This window comes from Neolamprologus multifasciatus, chromosome 14 (assembly GCF_963576455.1).
Source record: "Neolamprologus multifasciatus chromosome 14, fNeoMul1.2, whole genome shotgun sequence".
Lineage (NCBI taxonomy): Eukaryota > Metazoa > Chordata > Actinopteri > Cichliformes > Cichlidae > Neolamprologus > Neolamprologus multifasciatus.
The window spans coordinates 34,036,056-34,059,755 of NC_140452.1; the positions used below are offsets into that span (position 1 = coordinate 34,036,056).

Here is a 23,700-nt window from a genome sequence, read left to right on the forward strand (position 1 = left end):
AGGGGGCGAAATATGGATTTCCAGGCAAAAAGTGTACGAACTTCTGCGTGCCACATGTTGCTCTGCGCGCGCAATATATGATACATGCCCTCGACTTATTGGCGCACGTCAACAACTCAACAATTTAATTCCTTTGTAAAGTTGTCAACATTTCACAAGCAAGAAGTGATTGATCGTTTACAATTAACCACACGTTCAAAAAGATCTTTAATAAATGATAGACACAGATATAATAAGAAACACTAATAATTAGAAACAACTGCCTGTGAAACAAAACATGTATATAGTCACACATATACAGTAACAAAACCAGAAACACTCTTCTGGTGTGTTGCTAAGACAAAACAATCAATTCGACTACACCGGCTTGAGCTTTGGCTAATCCTGCATAGACAAAAATTTATGAATTAAAACGCAGCGAGAAGTAAACAAACGTTCCAACACTCGACTTTTAATAACAGGGTTTTTGAGAGAATGCTGGTGAGGGTTCTGCTGCTCACTTGTTTTAAAGGAGTCACCACAGCAGATAAATCAAATGTTTACACCAGATTCCCTTCCTGACTCAACCCTCCCAGGGATCCGTGTCTCCTCACAATCTCAAACCGAGGATCTTTTGCATGTTACAACTGATCGATTTGCCTCAAGTATGAAAACACTCCTAATTGAGCCAATCTGACAACTGAAACATTCTCTATAAAGATATTTATTACATGTCTCTTTATTGGAATTATTGTAGGGTCTTTGCCTCAATACAAAGTGTCTTGAGGTGATGCATAAATAGAACTGAATTGAGTTGAATGTATACTTAAATGCCACTGAGAAGTTTAGGATTTCCATAATACTGCACACAGTGTTAAGATAGTTTGGCGTTTTTCAGAAAGTTGGGACTTTTTACTCCACTCGCCTACATGTAAACATTCATTTTCTAGATCTGGTTCATCTTACTTTCCACTGTGTTAACAACCTTCCATCACAGAACCAGACGGGGGTTTGCATCTGGGGGTGTAACTGGCACTGTACTCACGTAAAATATGAACAATTACTTTTGGCATCTAGTTTCTCTCTTGCCAATGAGGATAGTCAGCTGTTTCACATCCATACTGCTTTACCAGTATCAAAGTGGTAGCTGTGTCCAATAAATCAGTGCTGAATAAATGAAACTAAGCCTTGAACTGTGTAAGCTTAACCTTCACTTTATTACCTTGTGGGCAAGTGCTAATTTATGCACATAAATTATGATGCTCAAATTATTTAAAAGAAAATGTCAAATAAATCTGGCCAAGGGTTAACCAACAAGAGAGCAGTACGTAGCATCTGATATGCCAAAATTAATTAAGACCCTGCGTTAGGACCCTCTGGTACCGTGACAACGTGCTGGTGTGTTGGCTCAGTAGAAAGTTAACACCCCAGAGCGCCTCTCTTCGTTCTTGGAAAGTGCCTTGGAGCTCTGCTGGGCTCTGTCAGGCTCAATGGGAGTCAGCCGCTGATAAATTTTTCTCATTAATATGCCAGAGGCATCAGGCCCGCAGACTGATCACAGACCAGTGGCTATTGATCTGCTCTTGCTGCCTGAGGTGGAGCAACCTGCTTGTTAATTAACACGGCTTCTAGAGCTGAGGGGCCAGTGATAGGGGGATCTAATGACTCTCACAGGCACTCTGTGGTTATATTAGAAGCTCACTTCGATAATAAAGGGAGCTTTAATCCAACGTCTGTATTTTCTTTTCTTTAATAGAGTTGTTTCTTTGCTAGGTTTTGGTAACAAAATGAAAACAAAAGACTGTCAACTCTCACCTTGATCCTCCATCGTTTTCTTTTTCTTTCTTTGAATATTTCCTGACGCTGATGACTCTTTCTGCATCCCTGTTGCCCCCCGTGTCCGATAACGTCTTGGCAAATTTCTTCATCTCACATTCCGCTTATAAAACCAACTCATGTGGTCCAAACGGGCGTCCGTCAAAAGTGGTGTGGAAGAGTTGGTTGGTCCTGCAGTAGTGATGGGGATGGGACTTCGATCCACATGGGGAGATGGATGAGAGAATCCGAACTGCGTGTTTATCGAAGGTGTAGCAGGGTGGGATTTTTTTTTTTTTTTGACTGTGTTTTTTTTGTTTTTGTTTTTTTGGGAAGACAGGGGAGTGGGAAGACTCCTCTGGAAGATCAAAGACATTCTCAGAAATGTCCTGAGGGCAACATAATACAGCGATCTGGGAGAAAAAAACAGGCCAGAACAGAGCAAAAAACAAAAAAACGCAACACAAATAGCTCCTTAAAATAAGCCCTCCCTGCACAGCCATCTTGACCCCCCCCTCCCCCCCCCAAAGAATCCAACCCCCAGTCTGTCAGAGATTCACTGTTTATATCTGACAGCTAGGATTGTCCATTTTTTCTGGAAGATATCAAACAGTTCCAGCTGAGAGAGAGAACAATGGTGGCCGGGGCAGCCTCTGAGTCCCACAGAAACAATTCATGTACAATAAACACAGTCACAGAAAATCAAAAAAAAAAAAAAAATCCTCTGTGGATTATTCCAGAGAGAAAGTTCCAGAAATAACACTCTCTGCAAAAGGAGGAAGAAAAGGTACGATCCCCCTCCCCCACTTTTCATTCCAGACCATTAAAGGCACTCCAGATTGGCCTCTCGGAAGCACTTTTCCAGCCGTCCCCTCCATCTATCCATAAATGCTGCAGATAGAAGTGTCCCATTCTCCAAAAACAACTAAAAGGGCAAGGTAAAGGTATGATTTTTGAAAAAAAGGTGCCATTTGCAACACTTTTTCTCTTCTTCATCAATGTCTTCTTTTCTTTTAGATCCAATTTAAAGTGCATGGATGAGGTAAACTATTTCTTCATAGTTGATTTGTCTCTTTTTTTAATATTTAATCTTTTTTTGTTATTTGTTGTTTTTTTTTTCATAAGAAACAAAGTCGTTTTGCTTCCTTTTTTCTTTGTTTTAATCTTCTCAGACGGGAACCATTCTGCCTTGCATCTGTTGCATTTGGGATAGCATTCCCTGGACACTGGTCAGGATCTTGTTCTGGTGCGCTGCGGAGGAGATGCCTATGCGCGCCATGTCCCTGAAAAGGATTGGGAGAAGAGGCCTTTTAGGACCGAGGACAACAATAACATGCACACGGAGGCCTGATCCACATGATGAATTTTACAGCCTACCAGTGGAAACTGGTCTGACAGTTTAACTGCTGTATAAGGAATTTCACTTGCCAACACGGCAACTCTAATCGTGTAATCTTAGCAGAAGAAAAATGTGGATATAATAAAGAAGTGACAAATTTAACTCATGTCTTCCTTTCTAAATGTGTCACAGAACACCTTAATAAGGGGATAACAGAAACTGTGTGCTAAAAATGAAGCAGAGACACCGGGGGAACCGCTTAACTTGGCTAAAAACTTAAGCAGAGGGAAACAGCCAAAAACATGCTCTTTTACTTGAGCTAACTAGCTTAGCTTATCCTTAACATCTGAAGCAAAGTTAAGTCGCTAGCAGTATGATCAAATTATTTGAGGTGACTGGATTAGATTAATTTAGTTTATTTTAGTTCATATATAACTGAAGCAGAGGTAACATAGTAGCTAAATTCCTTGAATTACTTTCAAAAACTAGCTTCGCTTATTTTAGCGTAAATTCTAAAAGCACAGTTTGCCAGGATTATTTCAGGGAATTAGCTTATTTTTGCCTGAGGTAAAACCGAGTGTTTGCGTATGAACAACATGTTTCTAAGCTGTTACATTTGGAAACAGCAGGTTGGCTGTTTTCATGTCTTATGCTCAGCTTAGCTTTATATTTATGAAGGTGTTTTAATCGGTCTCTCTTTGAAAAGGTTTAATAGGAAAATGTGATTTCACCGTTTTGTCATAAAATAATAGATAAACACAGTTGTTACTAATCATGTCTCCTAAGATCTCTAGTAATGTCTAAATAGGATCCCAGTGACACCACTTGCCCAAGCCAGTTGGCAACTGTGTTCCCAAACAGCTTTGTAATGCTGCCCTAAAACCTCTTCACAGTTGTTTTGGTTGTGAGGCTATTCCTGCGGGCACGGGTAGTTTGCGTGGAAATCACTGACTTGCCTGCAAACTCTCACCAACTACTTGCAAACTGGACGGCAAACTGAAAGGGGAGACCATTCATCTTAAAAGTAGATGTTTCATCTTTTGAAACAACTTCAACTTACTCTGGTTCCGGTTTGTGCCACACTTTTGCAGGTTTTTCTTCTGCTCTGTGGTAGATAAGTGGGTGTTTGCAAACAAGTCACCGTCTGCCATGGAAACTAAGAGCGACCTGTCGACCCACTAGGAGGAGGTGGTGCAGCACCCTCTTTGTAAACTGTAATGGTTTGTGTGAGCTATTACAAACTGAATAATAGCGTAACAAGTTTTTTAAAAATTCATAAAATTGCCTACTTTTACAAAAACGTTCCTATTTCACTGTGATGCTTGGCATTTCCTTTAGTTTTCTGTTTCATTCTTCTCATCCTTCAAAATCACTTGCAGCATGGTAAAAGTATGATTGTGGGCAAAGTGCTTACTCTTGCGTCATGTGGACCACGGCCTCTGGAGTTGTGTAGCCGGCGGCCGTGAAGTTGTCGCAGTATCTCTCCATGCCGATGGCCTGCAGCCAGTCCTCCACTGTGCCCACAGCCGCGGACACCTCGGGACTCCCTGGCTCAAGCAGGGTGGTAGTGGGCCTGTAATAGGTGGAGAAAAGTGATGAGGTTATTTCACGAAATCAAACTTCTCGTTGTGTTTAAAGCTATTGCAGCTGTTTGCATGTAGATGATGAAAGCCAGTTGTTTAAGTGCTTTTGACTTGAAGCATAATCATCTCCATCTTTGATTACCTCCGATTCACCTCAACTGCAGCAACGGCCACACTGCGGGAATTATTCCATAATTCTTAACTATGCTTCTGTGCTGTAGTGTCAAAAATGTGTGACAATTACAACCTGTAAAAAGCACCGAGCTACACTTCTCCCTAGCTTGTCCTCCCTGATTGAATCAGCAAATGTGTCAGCTTAGCAATTTTGTATTTTTTTGTGTCTGTATTTTGCAGGCTGCGCCCAAAAACTGAGCCAAGTCAAACACAGCTCCTCCTCTGGTGTCACCGATACAGTTAGTTAATCCTTATTTCACGGAAAACACACAACCTGGGCACACTTCAGTGAATTTTACAGTGTGCTTGGAGTCCCTCTTCACATTCAGATATTCATCAGCATATTTTCCCTCCCTCTTTTTTCCCTGCCTTTCTCCCTCTCTGTGGCAGCAGCTGTGAAACATTTACACGAGGCCGGTGAGTCTGAGTCACACTTGTCCCGCTTGGGTGAGTCTTGCGCTCTCGGCCTCTTTATCGTTCGCTTCTTTTTAAAAAGGATGTCGAGTAGAGCTGTGAGAACTGGATGTCAGGCTCTTTATTAAGTCGTCACTTCTAAGTAGGTGGAAAAGATTATGCGCAGGGATACCTTCACACACACATACTCTTCTTTCCTTTTTGTAACCGTGGAGCTGCAGTTATAGGATTCAGCTCTGCTAATTACTCTACACAGACTCCACGCTTGCTCTCGCTGTATCCTATTAGGAGTGCGCATCTGTGTGCGATCGCGCAAACCGCTCGCGTGCGCTCGCACACTCGTTAAACTCAAACAGACTCCCGTCGGCCTGCGTCGAGTCTGTAAACACACAAAGGTCATCCTTAACACGTTTGGCTGCTCAAGAGTAATGGTGTCGGAGACGTAGGGTCGTGTTTGTTTTTAACTCGGTGTAACGTTGTAATTCCTCCCCCTGTTAGAGCGCCTAGATTCCTGTGTGTAAAGCACCATTAAAGCTAGTTTGCAGAGAAAGCCATTATGGAGGTTGTTTGCGTTGTAACGAGCCAAACGGCGCTGGCAGATAATGTTTAATGGTGAATGTAAATAGCGGTGACAGAGTGGGACGCTGTGTGTGTGCGTGTCAGTACGTTGGTGTGGCTTCTCAAATACTACGTGTTATGGAAACTTTGATGCTCTCATACAGAAGTGTATGTAGACGAGAAGCAGATGATGAAGAGTATAAAATACAGATGCATTAATTATGAATGTCAACGTGATATCGAGGTTGACAGGTGAACGCATGTGTTACAGCAGGCAGTCACCTCACTCTCAGACTCACTCTCACACAGAGCATCCTAACTTGTCTCAGGCCCACTCTCAAAATACGTCTCTCATTTTCCTGCAGCTGGCCGGTCCTCGAGAACCATCATAGGGCCCAAACAGAAAATAACCCATTGAAGTATCCAAACAGTACATGTATTACTTTTATACAGTTTGCTGTACTTTGCAAATGTGGCAGTCAATGTGTGACTAGCACATTTCCAGGCTGTTTAATTAAACTAAATGGGAAATTCCTACAACACAATTGCCAATTTATTTTAAATTAAGTGTAATAAACCTATATAATTGTCATATTCCCTGATAATGTTAATTAGCTCATTCAGTGGATTCCAGAGCGATCTTACTTTAACAGCCACGAGGCAGCAAGCTGATTATTAGTAATTAATTCCTATTACGCAATCAGAGCAATCTTAGAAGTCTGACAAAGAAAACAGTTTTAAAATGTTGCTTTTTATTTTATTTTATTTTCACTCTCCTGCTTTCATGCATATGGACTGATACTGTTTAAGCCCGGGACTGTGTGACCAATATTGGGACTGCTCATTGCTAAGATTAAAATATCCTCTGAAAACACACTCAACACTAACTCAACCATCACCTCATGATATTTCCTGTCATCGTTCGTTTTCCAAAGCACAAACGGAACTGAAAACTCTTCCTCTTTTCAGCCCCTTGCGTCATTCTCCTCCCTCTCACCTGACAGCGGTCTCTCCCCCGGTCCTCTTCAGGGTGTTGGGGTTGCGGATCAGTTTGTCCAACATGTTGACTATTTGCCCAAACTTTGGCCGGTCGGCCCTCTCTCTCTGCCAGCAGTCTAGCATGAGTTGGTGGAGTGCCACGGGGCAGTCCATGGGCGGGGGCAGTCGATAGCCCTCATCAATGGCCTTGATCACCTGGGTAGCAGATAAATGTGGCTGTAAGACTTTATGACTGAGCAGAAGTGTTATAAAAACTTCAGGCAGTTTGATTACTTTATCTTTTTTCTTAATTACTGTACTTTACACGCCTACACAATACATTATCTTTTTTTTTTCCTTTTTCATAATTAGTGGAACCACACACGTGAGCTCACTGTGCAATAAGGAAGAGGAACGCTCTGCTGGTTTTTCATCACAGCTGCAGGTAATTGTATAACTACGTTAAAATGATGAAGCATTCTTATAAAGTTGTTTGACATTACCCAGCCTTAATATCTCACAGTAATTCACCCTGTGCATTATTCATGACTATCTGCATATGATTACGTTGCTTCTGACTTACATCTTGGTTGCTCATGTCCCAGTATGGCCGCTCGCCGTATGACATCACCTCCCACATGACGATGCCGTAGCTCCACACGTCACTGGCCGAGGTGAACTTCCTATAAGCGATGGCCTCCGGGGCCGTCCAGCGGATGGGGATCTTTCCTCCCTGTAATTGAAAGCTGGGCTGATTAATGAAAGCCGACAAGTGAGGGTACAGACAGCCCGCTGACTCAGTCAGACAGATGCTCGCCAACACACAAACACGCTTGCACTCACCCTGGTAGTGTATGCGGCCTCAGGGTCGTCCTCCAGGACTCGGGACATGCCGAAGTCGGACACCTTGCACACCAGGTTGCTGTTAACCAGGATGTTGCGAGCGGCCAGGTCACGGTGGACGTAGCTCATGTCTGACAGGTACTTCATGCCGGAAGCGATGCCACGCAGAATGCCGACCAGCTGGATGACAGTGAACCGACCGTCGTTCTTCTGCGGGGAAAAAAAGAGAAACGCTCATCCTTATTACTGTTAAATATCCACACTGTGACAAAAATGTCTGCTAAGTAAATGCAGGGACACTTGTGAAGGGTCACTCCTAATAGCTCATTGGGTATAGTAATAAGTAATAGTCTTAAGGTTTATAGCGTAAAGATCCGTAAGATTAGAAAAGACCTATAAAAAGTCCACTCCTTTCCACATCTCCCTTTAACTAGAACTGTGCAACTGGTTAAGATATATAGTGGACCTGGAGTTCTGTGAACCTGAGAAACACAAAGTTTCACCTGTTTCAACCTCATTGTCAGGAGAAAAGTGAGACGATAAATGGGAAGGACAAAGTGCGAATGTTTGTGAACCGACACTTGTAAATTTGGTGGATGACATTACAGAGATAAGATGGAAACAGCGTCGATGCACAAACACGCATGAACACATGTGTGTGTGGAGACAGAAACGCATGACTGACCCTCAGGAACGCATCCAGGGATCCATTTTCCATGTACTCTGTGATAATCATCACCGGTTTACCTACAGAGAGAGAGAGAGAGAGAGAGAGAGAGTGGGAATAAGAGTGAGAGAAGGAAAGGCAGATGATTATAGAGGTAAATGACGCACATCACAGCTCAACGCAGCAGGAGGGGGTTCTCCAGGGAAAATGCATGTGTGTGTGTGTGTGTGAGGCCATCCATCTCCGTCCCATAGTGATTTAATTAGCTGTGTGTTACCGTTGCCCTGACGTCCCCCGTCTTTCCCTTAACATGCAAAGGCATCTCCACTGCAACAAAACACCACACACACACACACCATCTTGTGTTTATGCAAATATGATCTGACTCTGGGCGTATTATCCAAAGTCTCATCACAGTCACCCGCCCAGAATCCCCCTAACTCGCTATTTCTGTCACTCACTGTCCCTTTGCCCTCTTTCTCCTCTGCCAACTTTCGATGCATCTGTCACTCTCCTGCTAGCTCATCTCTGTTGCTCTCTTTTTTCCCCCACTCCTCCCTCGCTCATTCCCTCTCCTCGTTTTTATCCTCCGTGAACCCTGCCAATCCTCTCTGGCCTTTTTTCACCCCATCCCTCTCTGTCTCTCTTGGGGGAGCGTCTGCGTCTTTATCTGAGCCGGGGCAGGCGGCGGGGAGGGTGGACATTCCCTGGTGGGTCTCTGTCTGTCTGTCTTTGTCTCTTAGGACGGAGGGAGGGAGGGGCATATCAGAGGAGAAGAGAGATAAAAAAAGGGAAAGGAAGGGCGACCCGCTTGTTTTTGTCCCAAAACTGCAGCAAGCTGGTGCCTAACCAGCCACGGCAACAACACATGCTGAAAAGTGCTGCCACACATTCGCCTCCTAGAACAGCGTCGCTCTTTGTGCTCCATTTCGAGTGGCACAGTTAAGGTGGACTTAAAAGCTTACAGCCTTATAGAAAACTGCTGACTTAAAGCCTCCGCCTTAAGGGGAGCTTGTATGAAGCCTCTCGAGTGCTCCAGCAGAATGCCGAGAGCTGCAGAAGCCCGCTGAGAAGGTGAAGTTCCTCTGCTCTGCTGCGGGTCTCTGGCCGTGCCAAGAGGCCGTCAGTCACTGCCTTACCCGCTGCGTGATTGGCACTCCATTAATTACGGGGCACTCCGGCAATGCCCTAAAAAGAGGAAGTTCGGCTAAAGTTGTGTGAGAGCAGAGGGGGCCGTCTTTGTCAGCCATCTTTGTTCCCTTTGTTGCGTGCCTCTGCCCCAGGGCCGCCGGTGATTGACAGCTCCGCAATCAAGTCTGAGGCGAGTCTGACCTGCGACCTTAAACTCTCGCCTTCCCAGCCCCGCCCTCTTCCTTCCAGTCCATTTGCATGCTAATTCCTTGTTTACTGAATACGCCTAGCCGCCTTTGGCAATGAACTCTGGGCGAGGAACCCACCAGTGGGCCGATTATCACCTGCCAACAAAACGGGGAGATGGCAGAGGGGGAAAAAAAACGCATCAGGGGGACAATATTGGGGGAACGTTGGGCAAATGTCCTCCGGAGGCCCTGGCGTTTGCAGCAAACAAAGATCTGGGTTTTAAAAGCGGACCTTTTTTTAAAAAAAAAAAAAAAATCAGCACGCTCTTACTTCATGTAAATCACCCATTAAGCACATCACGTCTGATTTCAAGCTTTAATGGATGCTCGATTTTTAATTACACACCAACGCGACAGAAACATTAAATATAGCCTTCAAGATGGTGGACCACAGCCAGCAAGTCTTCAGCGAGAGATTTTTGCACATTTATGTATTTTAGTCCCTATTTGGAGTTCCTCCATAATTAATAAGCCTTAATTGGCTCTGTTGGACATGCCAGCAAACTGAGGCCAGATTGAGAATTCCTTTTAACTTGATTGTAATGGAGAGTGGGGCGCAATTCAAATAATGGATTTTTAATAGATTCCACTGACACACTCAAGTGTGAAGGACTAATTTGCCCAAACCTCGTGTCAAGCTCTCAAAAGTAAGAGTGGAAGGAGGTGGAGTGGGAGTTTTCGGACGCCCTTCTTGCGTTTGGTTCGCCGTCCTTTCACGCAAGCTCTCTTGTCACTGCTGCGTCGCTCATTCCCCCCCCCCCGTCTTTTTGTTTTCAGCCTCCGGTTGAGTAGCTCGAGCACCCTCTGCTTTCCCTCTCTCTGCGTCGCCCTGTCTTTCCTCTCATCCATCAGCTCCTAACTGTCCGGCATCTCTATTTGCACCTTCCCTGGCAGCAGCTCGTCTCTGGTTTCTCTTCCTTCCTCCATCTGTCCGCCTTTTTTCTCTGTCGTTCTCGCGCCGCCGCTGCGAGGTTTGAGAGGTCATTCCCCGCCATGTGAGGTGTGATAGGTGATAAGCAATTCTGCCTGTGCTGCTGTTCACTTTCAGCTCCGGCTGGGCTGCATGTTTGTGTGCAGGTATATCTATACATATATATGTGTGTGTGTGTAAAAGCGGTGTATACCACAGTGAGAATGGTAGTTTTATCTAGCACAGATAGAGCTGAGCAGTATCACGACACATTAAGGCACATGTAGCCGAGGCTACATTGTAACACTCAGGCACACATGCATGCAATCAAAGGTACCGGATGTTGGCATGTGCTGACAAGACACCCACACACACAGCGCACACCCACACCTGCACACACACATACCTATAGCCGAACAAATAACATCAGGGGAAGGTGTAAAAGAGGGGGAGAAACGGAGAGAGCGCCGAGGGCAGGAGGAGGGAGATTTGGCCAGTGTTTTGTGGCCATGCAGCAGCAGATAGAGGAGGGATAGGGTATCACTCCCTAACCCCAAACACATTTACAGCTGACACCATGATTAATGAGTCTGGTGCCGTGCTACAGGGCCTGTTCCTGGGTCCATTAGACTCCCACATCCACCCCTCTCCCAACTGCCCAGCTACCTCTACAACCACCTCCCCCTCCACGGCAATGCTGGACCCCTTCCATCTGGACAGAAACCCACCTGGGGATAAGCCAGGATGGGACGTGCGGACGATGCTCAAAAATACACATTTATCTGAGAATATTGTGAAATCTTTGTAAAACGTCCCCACAGAAGCATTAAGATACACAGTAGTGCGCAGGCGTGTGAGTAAAAACAGGCTTGTCCCTACGCTCACCTTTCTCCAAAGTCACCCACAACTGCACTTTGTGATGATTTATTGCTACATTTTTCGAGGGAGACAGCAGAAATGACTGCCCTTTTAGAATATAATAGTAATTGTATGTGTGTGAGCTAAGCATTATTGCAATTTCCAGAAGCAATTTCACCTGCGCAAAACACTTTCCTCCCCTCATTTGAAACACATTCTGTAAAAATGAATCCTTGACATACATTTGGTGACCACGCCCTCCAGGTGAATGATGTTGGGGTGGTCGAACTGGCCCATGATGCTGGCCTCGGACAGGAAGTCCCTCCTCTGCTTGTCTGTATAGCCAGCCTTCAGAGTCTTTATGGCCACGCAGATCTCCCTCTTGCCGGGCATCTTCAGCCGTCCACTGCAGACCTCTCCAAATTCCCCTGAAACAACAGCAACAACAGATAAAAAAATAAACCACCGATGAAAATGTGAAGCGCTGATACACGAGCACTCTGATCCACAGACTATAAATCAAATCAAAAAGAGTGTGTGCCTACACGTCTGTTTGTGTGTGTGTGTGTGTGTCTGTAGGTTAGAAAGGTTCCACTTTATACATTGATCAGGGTCTCTAATCCTTTACTCCCCCTCCTCCCTTGACCCACTGGAGCAGAGAGAGGGGGAAATGGATATTGATTCTTTCTCTTTATTATTTTGTCATTGGATGACTTTTCTCTGGCCCAAGGAATAGCATGGACAACGTATTTAGCCACTGTTGATTTTTTATTTAACTTGTTGACCTCTCTAGAGCCAGAAGCCACATGTTAAAATCTGGGAAAACAATGGATTTTAATCTCAAAGAGGCCACAAAAAGTCCACATATCACAGAGAAAGGTGTGTTTGTATGAAACAAATACAAAATATGATCTTTTCCCAATAGGTATTCATGCATGTAATGTAGGAAAAAAAATTCTCCTCACCAATACCGATCACTTTCTCAATCTTGATACAGGAGGCATCGATCTCTTTGGCGAACTCACGGACGGCCTGGTTGGGGTCCTCATAGGTAAAGGGGTCAACATATATTCTCACTCCTGGGGAAAGAAGTTTGCAAAAAAAGGAAGCAAAGAGAGAAGGAAGTTAAAAAAAAAAAGCAAAGGTTAATTTATTCCAACTACTACTCTCCATCTGTTCTTTATTTCCATCGTGCTGCAGGCTACGCTGCCTTCCTCTATAGATCCTCTCCTCCTCCTCCTCCTTTCCTCTCTCCATACCTCGCTTCACACACTGACTCCAGCGCTTTTCATGTCACTATGGCTGATTCCGATGAAGATGGAGCTCATTAACTTGAAATTTTTGTGGCACACAAATAACAATGCTGATGACTTGATAATGAGGTGTTTGGAGCATGTTGGGTTGCAAGTACATTAACTTCAAAACAGTTTGTTTTTCCTCCCATTTTATGGGCTTCATTAGTGTACACGAGCACACCTGACAGCAATAATGTTTTACAATTATAAGGTCTGTAGGCGGAATGTTAACTATGAGTTACCTTGATGTAAGTGCTTCTCTTCATCAGAGTCCTGCTTGGCTTTGCTGTATTTACTCCTTCTAGGGGGCAAAGAAAAGCAGAATGGTCACTCATGGCAGGGAATCAAGCTTCAAATCTCAGGAAGTTAGAACACAATTATATCTTATACATATAAGATGAGATATGGATATTCCTTTTTTAAATATAATTAAACAATGCTCATCACAAAGATTTTAATTGTCTGTGGGTTCTCAATCATCCAGTTCATGTGTCTTTTGCCCCAAGTCCACTTGCTTTCTTTTTTCAAGCTCTCAAGAAAGATGATTTAAAATATCATGTTATGATAAAACCTTTAAAAATAGTTAAAACCTTTTGCAAGCTCATTTTCTTGTGTGTGGCACATGTATGTCTGTAAAATAAATATTTGCCCCCAGTTGGCTGGAAAAAGGGGCGTGTGTGTGTTTTTGATTGGCTGCCCCTCACCAGGCTTCCTCAAACAAAAGACGTTAATTCTTAGCTCTTCCTCCATATTTCAGGGAAATTCATCTATAGCTCTCAGAATAAATCTATGGAGCCAACATGAACCTGTGTCCCCATTAAAGGAAGGGTTTCAGGTGACTAGTTACTAAAGAAATCCTCGTGAGGTGACAAAAACAATGCTGGAAACCAAACCCTAATCTTTATATTGCACACGTGGACTACTTTTTCCATTTTCTGACCCTGTTACCTGAGGTTTTGACCATGCTTAAAGATGATAATCCACAAATGTAGAAGTAAATATAGCACAAATATGTACCGGTACCCTTTAAGACTGTGTAATAATAATACAGTCTTATTAGTATTATGCAAAAACTAAATGATTATTTCATAAAATACATATCAGTGCAACAATAATAGTAATAATCCAAATAAATACTATAAGTGTCTTTAGTTTAGATGTTTGTTGATAACAGTTTTACTTCGATATATATTTTTTGCATCAAAGTCAAGTAAGAAATCTTCCAACATTGAAGCTTTCTGAAGGGCACTGAGCGTATAACAACAACATGAACAACGAATATAAAAGCTATAAATCAATTCTAGAGAAGATGCACTTAAATCCCTGCGAATCCCTCAGGCTGCCTGACACCTGTGCTTATTATTGACGTGTTAAGGTCAGTGGTGGAAATGACCAGATGTGCGAGACATTGTCCTCTTCTACGGCTGTGTAATGATGGTAAACGGCTACGTGATTACAGTCCCTCCCCACAATCACAGGATGAACGAGGCAGCACAATGACAGTGGCCGTCACATGCATATAAAAAAGCCTGAGAGAACCACCTGCTTGGCTGCAGAGAGAGGCAATCACATGGAAAAGAGAGCACACACACACACACACACACACAAACACAATCAACAGCCCCCTTCACTCCCTATCATTCACAGCACCAATACACACATGCAAACAGTGATTTGGTCAATTCAAGAATCAACACACAAGCCATTGACACCCCCTCCCCCCACTGCCACGCCACACGCACACAAAAGTCTTTTTTTTCCCACAGGATGTATGCACTCGCACCCCTAACACATATGGAAGCGCACACAAACACACACACATGCAGAGAGTGCGTGTGGTTTTACACCCTGAGGTGAGGCAGCCCCATCTGCATGTAATCCCATCTGTGTGACGGCGCTTTGTCCTGCTCGCTGGTTAACACCCTGAGATTGGGTCACTGCAAATCCACCTGATGCCTCTCTGCCTCGTCCTCGCTCTATTCTGTCTCCTACTTTTTCCTGCTTATCTCATTGTCCACCCTCCCGTCGCTCTCTCATTCTCGTCGCGGCGGTCAGCAAGGTGCAGCGGGAGAAAATAACTAGCGGCAGGATTACAGCCACTAGCTGAGAGATAGTGGGAGAGGGACGGGGTGGAGTGGAGGCGGGTGGGACTATGCGAAGGGAGCGGGCTGGATGCAGAGGACAGGGAGCGAAGGGTCGCTGATTGCATCCCTTCAGCTGTCGGAGCTGTCAATCACATCTCCGGTGTGGCGAGTCATCACTCATCCGACGTGAGCGAGTTGCACTAGCTGTCTGGGAGTGTTAGTGTGTGTGTGTATGTGTGTTCTTTTGAGTGACTTCCATTTCCTGACGGCACTAAGTAAGACATCCCTCATCTGTGTGCCGAGAAAGAGAGATAGACAGAAAGCAGAAGGGACAGAGTTCGATGGAAGGACGCGGGCGGGTAGCGAAGCTCACCGTCGGCTGATGACGAAAGCACTGATGAGGATGATGAGCAGAACCACGCTGCCCACCACTGACACCAGCAACACCGTGGAGTTGGCCCCGTCGCCGATAATGGGAGCTGGGACTATCGGAGAGAGGAGAGAAAAAAGGTTGGAGAGAAACAACAAAAAAAGAGCAACTCGATACCCCTCATCCCTCCGCCTCCTCCTGTCCCCACGCAGTGTTTGCTCGCTCTCCCTCCATTTTACTATTCTGATCATAAAGTCCACTGTTTCGCATGCTTCATTGGGAGACAATGACAGCCCATTAGGATGTGTGCTTGACCGTGTCATTATCATGCGCTGCTGTCTCGATCTGCATTACAAAAGGGACACCTGGGCTTCTAGTGGATCTCTCTAGCCCTCTGTGTCATCAGTAACGGGAAACATTATGTGGAAATATATTCACTGGACCAAAAGCTGAACGCTAAGAAAACACAGAAAGCTGAGATTAGATTTAATAGGCCACATATTATTATTGGAGTGATGGTGCTGTTTACCACTACTTACAAGCTACTCGGGTGCATAACAACTGTTTTGTGTGTCACCCGTTGGGCACACAGACCATCATCTTAGAGGCCAAGTCCACCATATACAGAAGCTCTAGCAGGTGGACGGCTGGTTTATGCACCGTGCTGTTAGACTGGAGAGATTACTACTCAGTTATTTATCGTCACAAAGTATCTACGATATGTATTGTTATAGACGTGCCCAACTCGTGCCCCTTTCACCACCACAAATGCAGTCTGATGCCAAATTTTTTTGCTTCAGTGAGAAACCTATGTCGTAACTTTAATCGGAGACCCCTCTTAACCCTGCACCAAAACCTTCCACGCCAATGAGAGTCGTTGCAGGCGGGTTGCGTGTAGTTACATTTCTCTGGAGGTGCACGTCAGGTTACGTAGAAGGTTGTGGCCTCAGGGTTAAGAGGGGTTCCTGGTTATGCAGATTTCAAGTTGAAGCACAAGTCGGGCATTAGTCAGTAGTAAAATTCTTCCTGAAAAAACAGACTTTCATTTACATCTTGCACAGTTTTCCTCGTTCATTTCCCCTCAAAGGAGTTTCATAAGGTCATGTTATTCCACTCTGTCTTGTAGCATTTGATTTATTTTGTAACAGATTTTCCCAAGTTTTTTTTTTTTTTGCTACTCAGTATCAAATGGAAATCTATGGAAACTGTGGGATCTCCACTAGAATTTCAAATAAACTTCTTGGGGTCTGAACAAGTTTTGGCTGCACTCATATCACTGTAGTAAGTAACCCACTAGTGGGTTAGTGAGGTTTGAGAGGCTAATCTGAAATTGTGATCAGAGTCCACCTACACAGGCGCTGTTGCTCCAGTTATCACAGGGTTTGTGTGCCTTAGACTCTGGTAGAGAAATGAATACATTTATTTTGGCTTGAAACGGATTCAATTAAAGAGTTCTGGCGAGCAGTGAGAATTATCTAGCAGCAGCGTCTGACTGAAAACGCCACAAATGGTGCCATTCTTCAAAGCTTCATACAGTTTAAACATCAGCTGGCACGTCTACTGAGGCTGATACTCAGACGTGAATAATGGAAGATATTCAAGTTGCCAGTCAGGTGCCGGAGGACAATATCATTTATCTTTTATAGACAACAGCAATTTTGATTAATGACTCTCCAATGAAAGAGACAAACTTGTAAGAGATGCTATCATTGTAGGAATTTTTCAGACACTGCCATGGCGGAGCTGGAATCAGGCCTCTCTTGGCTCTGCAGGGAGAAGAAGACGAAGATGAACAGGCAGTGTGACTTAACTCACCCGAGTTGGTCATGAACTCAAACGGGCCGCTGAAATCTCCGTAGCCGGCCGCTGTGCGAGCCCGCACATGGAAAACATAGGAGGTGAGGGGGGTGAGGCCCTTGATGTCGGTGCTCCTTGATGAGGTTTTTATGATGCGGTAGCTTCTTTCATTCTGGTCCTACAGCGGGACAGGAAAAAAGAAAGAAAGAACACAATACAACTTATTCAGAGGCTGCCTTTGCTTTGACGGTTCAGCAGAAACGAAATCTCTCGCACCGTCCCTCACCTTCTCGTAGTACTTGACCTCATACTCCAGAATGACCCCGTTGGCTTTTTCCGGCGGCTGCCAGGCCAGGGAAATGGTGTGTCTTGTGATATCCTTGGCCTGGATGGAAGTCACTGGAGAGGGAGCTGGTGAGACGATCAAAGAAAGAGGAAACAGAAGAGAAAAAATATGTTTAGCTGTTGTTTTCACCCTTGGAGACATTGAGTCTGTTCTGTCCCACACTTTCTCCTGCTCATGCTGAGAAAGTCAAACAAGCCACGAGGCAATCGCTTCCACTTCTCTTTGAGCTTGGCTCTCATTCAGAATCAGAGGTCTTGCGAAACCGTGCGGCCACACAGCTGATTTGACAGAAGGAGCGTGAACTAAACGTTGGCGTCTATAAAACCGATACAAGCTCTCCCGTGACACGAGCGTCTCAGGCACTTTTCTCAACCGCAAAGTATATGAATAAAATCAAACGGGCTCGACACCTTTGCGTTTTTTTGTCTTTAAGAGAGCAAATCAATTGGTTTTCATTAAAGCTCCAGAGAGCGATCTTATCTCGAGCCTTTTCTGCGGCAGCTGATAATGAGGCCATATTTCAAGCAGCAGCTATCTGTGTTCCGACGCCTTTAACACGTGAAGGTTAAAGCACAGATAATGGCTTATGCTCGCCCCCTCCCTCCAAGTGCGTCGCCGCTGCACAAATCAAGCCTCTATCTCCGGGGAGTGTGACAACACGTAAATTGGGTCATACACGCTCGCGACTTTACGAAGAGAAAATCCATAGGTGTAGGAGAGATAAAGTTGTAAACAGAGGAACAACTCATGTAAGGACTGAGTTTTGGGAGATATAGCAGTGCAGTCACGAGATGATAGAATAAAGCTCCACAGATAAACACAGACAAAAAGACCAAAATAAAACCATGATGGATTTATCATCAGCAAAGTTCCTGTAAAGTAGAGGGAAAAAATGCAAATACTTTGTGATACTTGTGTCAGTTAAAATGCTTTATTTTGGTTTTGGCCCCTGATTGGAAGAACCAAACGTCACATATTCTAATAGCACGGCATTAGGGTTAGAACTCAGGGCACCGAGACCACAGAGGGTTAAATAATACTCCCAACAACCTCGCCCACAGAGTCAGAACAAAGCACCACATAGATAAACATTCCCACTAACGCCCAGGTAACACAGTTTTTTTTTTTATGGCATCTGCTCTTACGACTCCAAACGGAGCAGATCTTTGACCTCTGCCCCTCGCTGATTACTGTAACCTTACTCGTTCCAGACCATCTGCCTTTTAAAAAATTACAGTGGGGATGATTAATGAGGGGTTCACAGTCCACCGATTATGATTGGATTATCTATGACATTATATACATTCTCATCACTTTGACCGGGGGCTCCAGGGAGCCTAGCCCACAAGCTAATGCTAACAAAACCCTGCTTTTAGCTGGGGGATTGAGTTCAAACAGGCCTGGAATTCAAGCACCAACCAAGGGATTGAGTTTCATTGGGGTGAAGAAGCGACAGGGGGAGATGGGGGAGGGGAGGGGGAGGCAGAGGGCTTGCGACTGGTGGGGGTGGACTGTGATGGAGAGGGATGGGATTGCAGACATCTCTTAGTAAATAGATTAACCCAAGGTTGTGTCATCCTGTTGGCCTAATGTGTTGCGTCTCCCTTAAACAATTACACGGCGGCCATTTGTAGCCCTCCGATCAATCTTAGCCGGCAGCGAGAGCCAATTTGAAGGCCCTCCTGGGGCCGACTGAGGATGCTCCAACTCCGAAAGGAAAACCCCCGAGGAGGTCACGGGCCTTCATTCCCTGGAGGTAATCCACACATCCATCTTCCCCTCCGAAGATGACAGATATGGCGATTTAATCGTGTTCTGCTGCTCCTGTTGCGTTTTTATTTTCCTCTCGACTAATGTGAGGATAAAGATGACAGATTTTCTGAGTGATCCCTTCTAATGGACACGACCAGGCAGCTCGGCTCACACACAGAAGAAGAAATCCATTAAAAAAAACTACAAAAAAAACCTGGTTAAATAAAAAACAAAACACAAATGCATACAGACAAATCGTGCGCAGCTAAACTTGAGATCCTAAAATTGAAACATTCACCTGAGGCACAGCGTGCTAGACTTGCTGGCACCTCTGTAGATGAATTTAAATATGTGGGACAGATCTGTAATTTCTTACCGCCCCCCTCTGAACGCGTGGGCTAAACACGCTGGTGGAATAATAAGTGTTAGACGCAATGAATATTCAGATCTTATTTCAGAATTGTACTCTCTCAAAAAAAAATGCTTTGCAACACACACAGACATACACAAAGGAACTCATTATACAAACAGAAAGACAGAAATTCACATAGAAAAACACACACCTAGCCCCATTATCTCACACAGCTCAGACAGCAAAAAAAAAAAAAAACCTCAATCACTGCGCACATGCATAAATTAGAATCGGTAAAAACCTGGCAGAGGCACACAGAGTTCAGGGTTTGGTTTGAAAAATAACCTTCCCGGCAGAATAGCGGATTTTTATTTTTTATTTTCTTCTTTCTCCTTTTCCAGCTCGTTGAGCGAGCATGCTCATCACCGAGTATTTGTGCAGCGAGGAGCATCTGCGGTGGAGCATTTGTGCGAATACGCGGCCGATTACAGTTTGACATTAAAACAGACAGGGGGCTGCACATGTGGTTGCCAGATTGGAGTCACTCTTTTTTTCTTTTCTTTTTTTTTCTTTGCCTTCGCCGCCAAGGAGAAAGAGTCGAGGAGGGAGCCATTTTTCAGGGTGTTGGGAGAAAATGGCTCCTGCTTACAAGATTCCCTCCTCGCCCCCTCCACCTATCTAGAGTCAGCCTCCACCTCCCGAGAACACATTTCCACATGTATGCCGGCCCATTTGTTGCCAGAGCGATGGAAAGTCACACACGCACTGATGGAAGTGCCCACACGCACGCACACACACAATCCTTATGCATGAATTCACTTTTAGCCACCAGAACGTATCAGGACATAAATGGCCCCCACCCCCTCCCTCGCTCACACACAAACACACATCGACATATAGAGCGCTCGATCTTATAAAAGGGGAAGAAAACATCCATTTACAGCCAGGGGTCAGTTCAAAGCTTGGACATCTCACCCTCCCCATCCCCGTTTCCCGTCGCTTTCCTCTTGTAGCCCGGGTGAAAGGGTTACGCCCCGCCTGATTTACGACAGTGGAATTGTTCGTGGCGACACATGGAATCTGACCTTCTTGTACGCGCATAAATACATGCCTGGCCACAGACACACACACGCACATTAAGCGGCACTGCTCATTTTTATCTGACGGCATTCATTTTTCTCCACTGCACCTTCCTACACTTTCCTCTCGTGCCGAAAAAAAAAAAAAAATCCAGATCCTTTCCAACCTGCCTAACTCACTTCTTCCTCCCTAGCCGAAATTTGAACTTTAATGGGGCGGGGAGGTGGCGGGGGTGTCTTTTCCACAGCACTTATAAATCCTAATAAATCTATCATAATAAATGTGTAATCCTCAGTGTCTGGATGAGGGGAGGCGATACAGAGAGAGGGACAGCCACAGATGACTGGCTGGATTACCAGCGGCTGAAACCAGAGCTTCTAAAGCCCCTACCGAGCATTAGCAGGAAGAAATCCAATCAGTCTGGAGCTATTCTCTTTTAACACACACACACACAAATTATAAGAGACACACGCACACACATGGATACACGCACAGACACACAGAGGACATTGTTTAAGAAGCAAATGTAGATCATCTGCATTCATGCAAGCATCCCTGCAAAACATTCTTTTTACTTCTCACCATGCATGCAGTCAGTGCTGCACATGTGCAAGTGCACGCACACACACACACACACACACACACGCACACACGCACACACACACACACACACACACACACTATAATAGAGCTTCCAGCTGCAGCTTCATATAACTAATCCTGGTGAACATTTGTGAAACATGCACCAGTGACGAGCCAAAGGCAACATCATCTGTATCTTACAACTTCAAGTCAGCACATTAGCCTCCAGCAACCTTAGGGGGCTCTGTGTGTGTGTGTGTGTGTGTGTGTTTGTGTGAGTGTGTGTGTTTGGGACTGCATCTCTGTAAGAAAAAAAAAAATCTGCATTTTTTTGTGCAACTGTGCATCAGCATGGTCACGCTGACATGCTATTATGAGCCTTCAGCCCGGACTCCAGGGTGTGCTGCATTACAGCTCCCACATAGGCCTTTCTGGCAGTACTCGCAGCTCTCCCACAGGCAGTACATCCATTCATCTCTATCTTCCTGACCCCGGCTGATAAATCAAGCCACTGTGTCCTTAAATTGCCAGTCCAAGCCCTATTGAAGATATTCGCTTTTCCCAGGGATGGAAATTAGTGATAAAAGAAGACACAAAAAGGCACTTAGCTTGCCACCCAAGAGCAGAGCAGTAAAGCAGACCAAGGTAATGATCGTCTATAAGCGGAGGATAGACGGGAGGCATGAAGAGAAAAGACCCGGGTCATAAAATCCATTTACACAACAACTGGTCACAAAATGGCTAAATGACGAAATAACGGGAGGCTTTGAATACAGCATGGAAGCTGGAGGGCTCTTCTCCTGCTCAGAAGGGGAGCCTGTGGTTGTATTCTATGATAATAATTACACACACAGGCACCCAGGCACATGTAATCCAGCAGAATTTGTAATGAATCCTCCCCAGATCAATACCACTCATCTAATTCATTAGTTTGGGTGCTAAATATAGCACGGTGCCCCCATCGTCAGCCCTGGCTTCTTATGCCTAATTATGCAAAACTCCAGTGAAATATTACATAAAATCATTTCCCTCTGCTGAAAATCCATCATCATCCTCCTCAGTAATCACCCAACCTACCCCCCAATTATTCACAACTTTAATAAACATGTTTTTGACAGGCCCCCCAAAAAGTACTTTCAAGCATTCAGTCAAATGAACCCGTGCTCTGTATCATACATGAGCCAGCACACTCTCTGGTAACATACACTCTCACACAGTGTGAGAGTGTATGTTTTGTGATCTCCTGCAAAACCAGAAGACCCCCCTGAACTCACTAAAGTAAGCAAGCGTAAGGAGGGTTTGGAATATATGTTAATAAGTGATTAAACAGATGTTTGATGATTATGGGGTCACAGGAAACCATGTTAGGATCGGCTGAATCAGCTCCCATCGTCTTACCGGCCTGGTTGGTGGTGACGGTCACTGACGTGGCCTGCTCAGGCCCTGGGCTCTGAGGTGAGACTCCATTCACCGCCCACACCTCAAAGGTGTAGTTGGTGTGGGCCTGTAGCTCGTTGATGGACACCCTGGTTCCCTTCAGGCTCAGCTGCTGTGGGCTGAAGTGGATTCCATTTCCGCAGGGTTGACAGCGCCGGCCGTCAGAACCGCAGCGCTTGCACACTACGTTGTATGTCAAGTCCTGGCGACCCCCAGAGCTCCGGGGTGGGCTCCACTCCAGGTTTACAGAGGTTTCGTTCACATTGGAGATGAGATGCACAGGCGCCGACGGAGGGCCTGCAGAGGGAGGGAGGAGAGCTGGCGTTGTAAAAAGCAGCATGCCAAATGCTAAAAAAAGCACACAGATGCAATAACATTGACTTGTGGTTACTGAAATTGAGAAGATTTACTTTTACTGTCCTTTATTCTGTCAGTTACTTTTACAGTAACTGCTAAGCTGTTAGCTACTCATGTGTTAGCGGTGCTTTGTGGTGAAATATGCAGTTTAATTGAGCTTGAGTGTAGCCAGCTTTTATTTAGAACATATTTTTGTAATGATTTAAACAGCAATCTGTAGGTTTAAGAAGCAGCTTCAGTAATGTGTGTAAGTAATTATAAGCTAATTAGCTGTGTGCTCATGTTGCTTATGCTAATAAGCTATCTAAAGCGGCGGTGGTTAGCGTATGGTTTAAAGCAGCGGGGTTTCTGCCAATTTATTGCAAGATGGACACAATTTCAAACCCAACCCCCGCCCCCACTACTGACTCTTTTTAAAGACTGTTAAATGAGCTAAACGTAGCACATTCAGCTACTGTTCCTGTTAACCATTTTTTGTTTTTACACATATAAACAGGCCTGTTCAGCCAGGGTTGCCAACTCCTCAGTAAGTAAAATCGCTATTGGCTGTCCTAAAAGTTTGTAACAGACCCTGTAGGAGAGAGAAATAACATTGTGGAAGAGACATAGTGAGTAAAAATAACACCCTAAAAGCATTTAGAATATATTTAGAACTAGAAATTAAATTTCTTTTAGCAATGATTGTTTTTTTTAATGTTGCAATTCCAACCCTCCTCCTTTATCTGGACTTGGGACCGGCAAAAGTGACATG

At 44.7% G+C, this 23,700-nt stretch overlaps 1 protein-coding gene across 2 annotated transcripts in view; it reads right to left on the reverse strand.

The window, feature by feature from the left end:
* The window catches only part of epha4l (eph receptor A4, like), a 61,899-nt gene that overhangs the window by 1,909 nt on the left and 36,290 nt on the right, over positions 1 to 23,700 (reverse strand). Inside the window, exons 5-17 of one of the 2 annotated variants that reach the window (XM_085130979.1) lie at positions 22,554 to 22,889; positions 17,330 to 17,454; positions 17,062 to 17,221; positions 15,250 to 15,361; positions 13,035 to 13,093; positions 12,463 to 12,576; positions 11,740 to 11,925; positions 8,369 to 8,430; positions 7,684 to 7,893; positions 7,424 to 7,573; positions 6,860 to 7,056; positions 4,548 to 4,706; positions 1,795 to 3,077 (exon numbers count right to left, since the gene is read on the reverse strand). In XM_085130979.1, the coding sequence (XP_084987105.1) occupies positions 2,963 to 3,077; positions 4,548 to 4,706; positions 6,860 to 7,056; positions 7,424 to 7,573; positions 7,684 to 7,893; positions 8,369 to 8,430; positions 11,740 to 11,925; positions 12,463 to 12,576; positions 13,035 to 13,093; positions 15,250 to 15,361; positions 17,062 to 17,221; positions 17,330 to 17,454; positions 22,554 to 22,889 (1,985 nt within the window). In that variant the 3' untranslated portion in view covers positions 1,795 to 2,962. The remainder of the gene's footprint in view (positions 1 to 1,794; positions 3,078 to 4,547; positions 4,707 to 6,859; positions 7,057 to 7,423; positions 7,574 to 7,683; positions 7,894 to 8,368; positions 8,431 to 11,739; positions 11,926 to 12,462; positions 12,577 to 13,034; positions 13,094 to 15,249; positions 15,362 to 17,061; positions 17,222 to 17,329; positions 17,455 to 22,553; positions 22,890 to 23,700) is intronic. The other variant, XM_085130978.1, reaches the window with a different exon arrangement.